Source organism: Petromyzon marinus, unplaced genomic scaffold (genome assembly GCF_048934315.1).
Source record: "Petromyzon marinus isolate PM22_M1 ecotype Great Lakes invasive population unplaced genomic scaffold, UKy_Petmar_22M1.pri1.0 PM_G_Scaffold_181, whole genome shotgun sequence".
NCBI classification, from domain to species: Eukaryota; Metazoa; Chordata; class Hyperoartia; order Petromyzontiformes; family Petromyzontidae; genus Petromyzon; species Petromyzon marinus.
This window is the reverse complement of record NW_027422741.1, coordinates 155,064-160,348: the sequence shown is the minus strand read 5'-3', so window position 1 is coordinate 160,348 and position 5,285 is coordinate 155,064. Positions and strand designations below refer to the sequence as shown.

The window sequence follows — 5,285 nt, the reverse complement described above, 5'->3', positions numbered from 1 at the left end:
TGAAATCCGAGTTGAGAAATTCTGATCGTTGTGGTGGTGGTCGTTGTGGTTGTGGTTGTTGTTTACCAAGGTAGAGCCTCTCTCTCTCAGGGATGTCAGTTGAGTAGCAGCGAGCATGGGAATCGATGTCCAGGTTGGAACTTTACAACGCGGGGCCTAGCCACGCGGGGCCTTGCCTCCTGCCCTCGCCTGATTGCGTTTACTTTAATTATCTCGCTTAAGTTTAATTTGTCTTCATCCGGCTCGCCACTTTGTAACTTTGTTTTATTGTAAATATTCACGCAGTTTTTATTTTCGTTCTTTTGTTAGCAGGCCAAGCCCGCTTGAGCTGCTATACCGCTCTTGTTATCAGAAGCGACCTGCCCACAACAACACAAGGTGAGGCTTTGTCAACGTGTGTGAATGTTTTGACTTAAAACTTTGGTGACTGCAGGAATTAATATTCTTGGTTCTTTCGGTAAAGTCACGTAGATAGAAAATAAAATAAAAATAACAGGTAATCATTTTTCTTTTTTAAATGAAGCAAAAAACCCCACGACGTTTCTATGGCAACATTAATGTTGAAGATGCGAGGGCTTACAGGAATATTTATGACATTTGCCCTCTCATTGCGTGCCATGACAGTGCTGTTTGCACAGTCACACATAGTCACTGTAAGATGTTTTTCTTGGTCGTGTTTTTGTTTTTTTGCTTGTTGTGGTTGCACCCGATTCAAGAGCCGAATGGCTCACGGGACTATAACCAAAATAAATCAAACTGAAAATCAAAAAACTGAAACCGCGTGATGAATTTGGGAAGGTTTTTCACTGCATCTCCAAATACATATAAAAGGCAAAGTTGTGATTGTGTGTGTTGTCTGTTCAAAATGTTTAGCGTACTTCCCGACATGCAACAAACTGGAAATTTGCCATGTGGGTACTTTCCAGACTGTACACCGTGCAAACATTATACAAATACACTTTTAGTTTATTTTTTTGCACGGCAAGTGAGCTGTGACGTCAAATCTGTCACGTGACCCTCGCACGTGGAAGCGTCACGCATTGTAGTGTAGCGGTTAGCGTTGTCTGTGTCTGTCTGTGTGTGTCTGTGTGTGTGTGTAAGCGTAACGCATTATAGTGTAGCGGTTAGCGCTATGCCGCGCTACGAACCCGGCAACCCGAGTTCGATTCCCACTCACGGCCACCACCGGCGACGATTATTTGAACCGCTTCTGGGCCTCTCCTAGGTCGACTTAGCCTCAAACGAGTAACTGTTGTGGTGTGAACATCGCCACTGGGGAGACAAAGGCGGCCGGACGTGGTGGATCCAAGTCCCGGGCGAAGCCGGGTAGTACTGCTAGTCATGAATACATGAATGAATATAGACGTGTAACTCACGTGTGACTGTATATATTCATTCTTCCATGGTTTGATACTGACGTGTAGATGGTGTGGATATTCTTATTTTCTGTGTGCAGCTGACGCTGGTCTGATGGAGCAAAGGCACTCAGCACAGCAAGCCAGGACGACAAGTCAACAATGCGACCAGCGTGCATACAGCACGGATCGGACTGGAAATTTGACACAGCACCAGAGAACTCACACAGGAGAGAAACCCTTCAAGTGCACTGTGTGTGGGAAGACATTTTCAGATTCATCGACTCTTAAAAAACACCAGAGAACACACACGGGAGAGAAACCCTTCAAGTGCACTGTGTGTGGGAAGAAATTTTCAGATTCATTTGCTCTTAAAACACACCAGAGAACACACGCGGGAGAGAAACCCTTCAGGTGCAGTGTGTGTGGGAAGACATTTTCATGGTCATCCGCTCTTAAAACACACCAGAGAACACACACGGGAGAGAAACCCTTCAAGTGCAGTGTGTGTGGGAAGACATTTTCAGATTCATCTACTCTTAAAATACACCAGAGAACACACACGGGAGAGAAACCCTTCAAGTGCAGTGTGTGTGGGAAGACATTTTCAGATTCATTTGCTCTTAAAACACACCAGAGAACACACACGGGAGAGAAACCCTTCAAGTGCAGTGTGTGTGGGATGGCATTTTCATGGTCATCAGCTCTTAAAGCACACCAGAGAACACACACGAGAGAGAAACCCTTCAAGTGCACTGTGTGTGGGAAGACATTTTCAGATTCATCTAATCTTCAAAGACACCAGAGAACACACACGGAGAGAAACCCTTCAAGTGCAGTGTGTGTGGGAAGGCATTTTCACAGTCATCTGCTCTTAAAACACCAGAGAACACACATGGGAGAGAAACCCTTCAGGTGCACTCTGTGTGGGAAGGCATTTTCAGATTCATCTCATCTTCAAAGACACCAGAGAACACACACGGGAGAGAAACCCTTCAAGTGCAGTGTGTGTGGGAAGACATTTTCAGATTCATCTACTCTTAAAATACACCAGAGAACACACACGGGAGAGAAACCCTTCAAGTGCAGTGTGTGTGGGAAGACATTTTCAGATTCATTTGCTCTTAAAACACACCAGAGAACACACACGGGAGAGAAACCCTTCAAGTGCAGTGTGTGTGGGATGGCATTTTCATGGTCATCAGCTCTTAAAGCACACCAGAGAACACACACGAGAGAGAAACCCTTCAAGTGCACTGTGTGTGGGAAGACATTTTCAGATTCATCTAATCTTCAAAGACACCAGAGAACACACACGGAGAGAAACCCTTCAAGTGCAGTGTGTGTGGGAAGGCATTTTCACAGTCATCTGCTCTTAAAACACCAGAGAACACACATGGGAGAGAAACCCTTCAGGTGCACTCTGTGTGGGAAGGCATTTTCAGATTCATCTCATCTTCAAAGACACCAGAGAACACACACGGGAGAGAAACCCTTCAAGTGCAGTGTGTGTGGGAAGACATTTTCAGATTCATTTGCTCTTAAAACACACCAGAGAACTCACACAGGAGAAAAACCCTTCAAGTGCACTGTGTGTGGGAAGACATTTTCAGATTCATCTACTCTTAAAAAACACCAGAGAACACACACGGGAGAGAAACCCTTCAAGTGCAGTGTGTGTGGGAAGGCATTTTCACGGTCATCTGCTCTTAAAAAACACCAGAGAACACATATGGGAGAGAAACCCTTCAAGTGCAGTGTGTGCGGGAAGGCATTTGCACATTCATTAAATCTTCAAGTACACCAGAGAACGCACAAGCATCAGAAGATCCACAAGGAGTGGAGTCTGAAATCAGCTTGTGAAAGTCAAAGTGCTGCAATGAGCCCATCCCTCATGAAACACGTACCGGACGAAAATCCCAGCTTGGACACTTTTAAAGGTATCGAGGTGAAATATGAAGAGGTGATGGTGAAATGTGAAGAGGTGATGGTGACGAGCGAAGAAGTGAAAGTGAAATGTGAAGATGAAGATTCAACTCCAAAATGGGACCTTCACATCGTAAAGCAGGAGGAGAATTCTGACTGAGTCAGAGTGAGGCAACTCCCAGCAGTTTGTGGAAGTGGAGGTGTGGGTGGACTTACTCCAAGACAATACAAAGTCAAGTGGAGACCCGGTAGATGTGTAAGCTTGAGATGATGTCGCTCCAATAGATGCACCTTTGTCACAGGCCTTTAATGACAAGAATGTGAAGTTGAACATCAGTTCCTAGTTCAACCTGCAGAGTAAAGAGTGGCCAGTCTTTGTGGGCCCGTGGGTTGGGTAGATCTCTAACCAGGAGCAAGAGCCAATAAGCGCCCAAGCATTCACTATGTTATAATAATTGCTTTTACACGGTGCTTGTTTAATCGCCTCGGCAACTCGGAGTTTCGTGTCGTACCTCGTCTGAAACACTCGAAGAGCATCCCCAAGTGGCAGCTGCCCCCGTGTGGCACAAGGTGGTGGCCCTGCACCGGCCTGCATGTGGACAAGAGCCTGTCAGTAGGGGGCGATGATTGATGTGTCATCTCAGTTGTGTAGTTTGTAGGTAATGTTTAGAATTTGCTACATTTTCACTCAGACGCCAGCATGCAATGGCCTACTCGTTTTGAATGACACAATAGTATGTTTTACATACACTGTGAGGCAGACTGTGCAGCTTTTTTTTTAAAGCTTCTTGTTAATACGATGTAACGTGATGCAGTATATTTCACTGCAGTAATCCAATTTTGTTAATATGCCTGTCAATAATTTAGAATGTATACGTGTCTGGTTTTGTGCATATTTGTAACATTTGATCTATAAGGGTCAAACATTGAATAAGTGATGTTAGGACAAAGTGTGCGTGTGTGTTTGAAAGTAACCTGTACAGAGAACTCAGGTGAGACCCATTGTTCTTGTGATACAGGTCAAATAGTGTTTTTGTGTTCCACGAAGCATCTGGAGCAACGCATTGTCTTTGAAATAGGTAGCACCCTCGGATCATTAATCAGTTACAAGGCATACCACTTAAAAGTTACACGTATAGGAGGAGGTACATTCTCTACAACACGAATTGTAGTTTTGTCTTACGTGTTGACGTAGATTTTGTCTAACTAGGACTAGAAATGTGTCTTGCTGATTGACGTCTGGATGTTCGTACCTATCGGTTGAAGCAAACCCCACTGCTGTTGTTGAGACGCTGTGCACCAATAAGGGTCCGACACATTGACGGCCTTCAGGCCAGGAAAGTCACAACATTTGCACACGGAGGCATTCACGCAAGTACCCCATGCTTCGTTTTTGAAGTTTTAAAATGAAACATCTTTGAATTGTGTTGTGTTTTGAATTAGATGATTTTATTTCTTCATTAAAAGCTTGTATCAATTTACATCTGGAAGACTTCATTGAAAAGGACATTTCGTGTGAATTGTCTCTCGTCATTAAGTAGATGGCCTTGCCGGGGGTTCGGTTCAATGCGGACACAAACAGTGTACACACACACAGTGTATACACACACAGTGTACACACACAGTGTATACACACAATGTGTACACACAATGCACACACAGTGTACATGCAGTGTACGCACACTGTACACACAGTGTACACACTGTACACAAACAGTGTACACACACACATTGTGTACACACACACATTGTGTACACACAGTGTACACACACACAGTATACACACAGTGTATACACACAGTCTATATACAGTGTACACACACAATGTACACACACATTGTACACACACAGTGTACACACACACAGTGTACACACACAGTTTATACACAGTGTACACACAGTGTATACACAGTGTACACAAACAGTACACAGTGTACACACAGTGTACATACAGTATATACACAGTGTACACACACACAGGGTACACAGTGTATATATACACAC

At 44.3% G+C, this 5,285-nt stretch overlaps 1 protein-coding gene across 1 annotated transcript; it reads left to right on the top strand.

Moving 5' to 3' along the window:
* The first annotated feature begins 1,424 nt into the window (after positions 1–1,424).
* Positions 1,425–4,762, top strand: LOC142912012 (uncharacterized). The gene is made up of 4 exons (XM_076060345.1): positions 1,425–1,429; positions 1,539–2,021; positions 2,271–2,606; positions 2,772–4,762. The coding sequence occupies exons 1-4, from the start codon at positions 1,425–1,427 to the stop codon at positions 3,439–3,441; spliced, it is 1,494 nt and encodes a 497-aa protein (XP_075916460.1). The 3' UTR covers positions 3,442–4,762.
* The last annotated feature ends 523 nt before the right edge of the window (positions 4,763–5,285 follow it).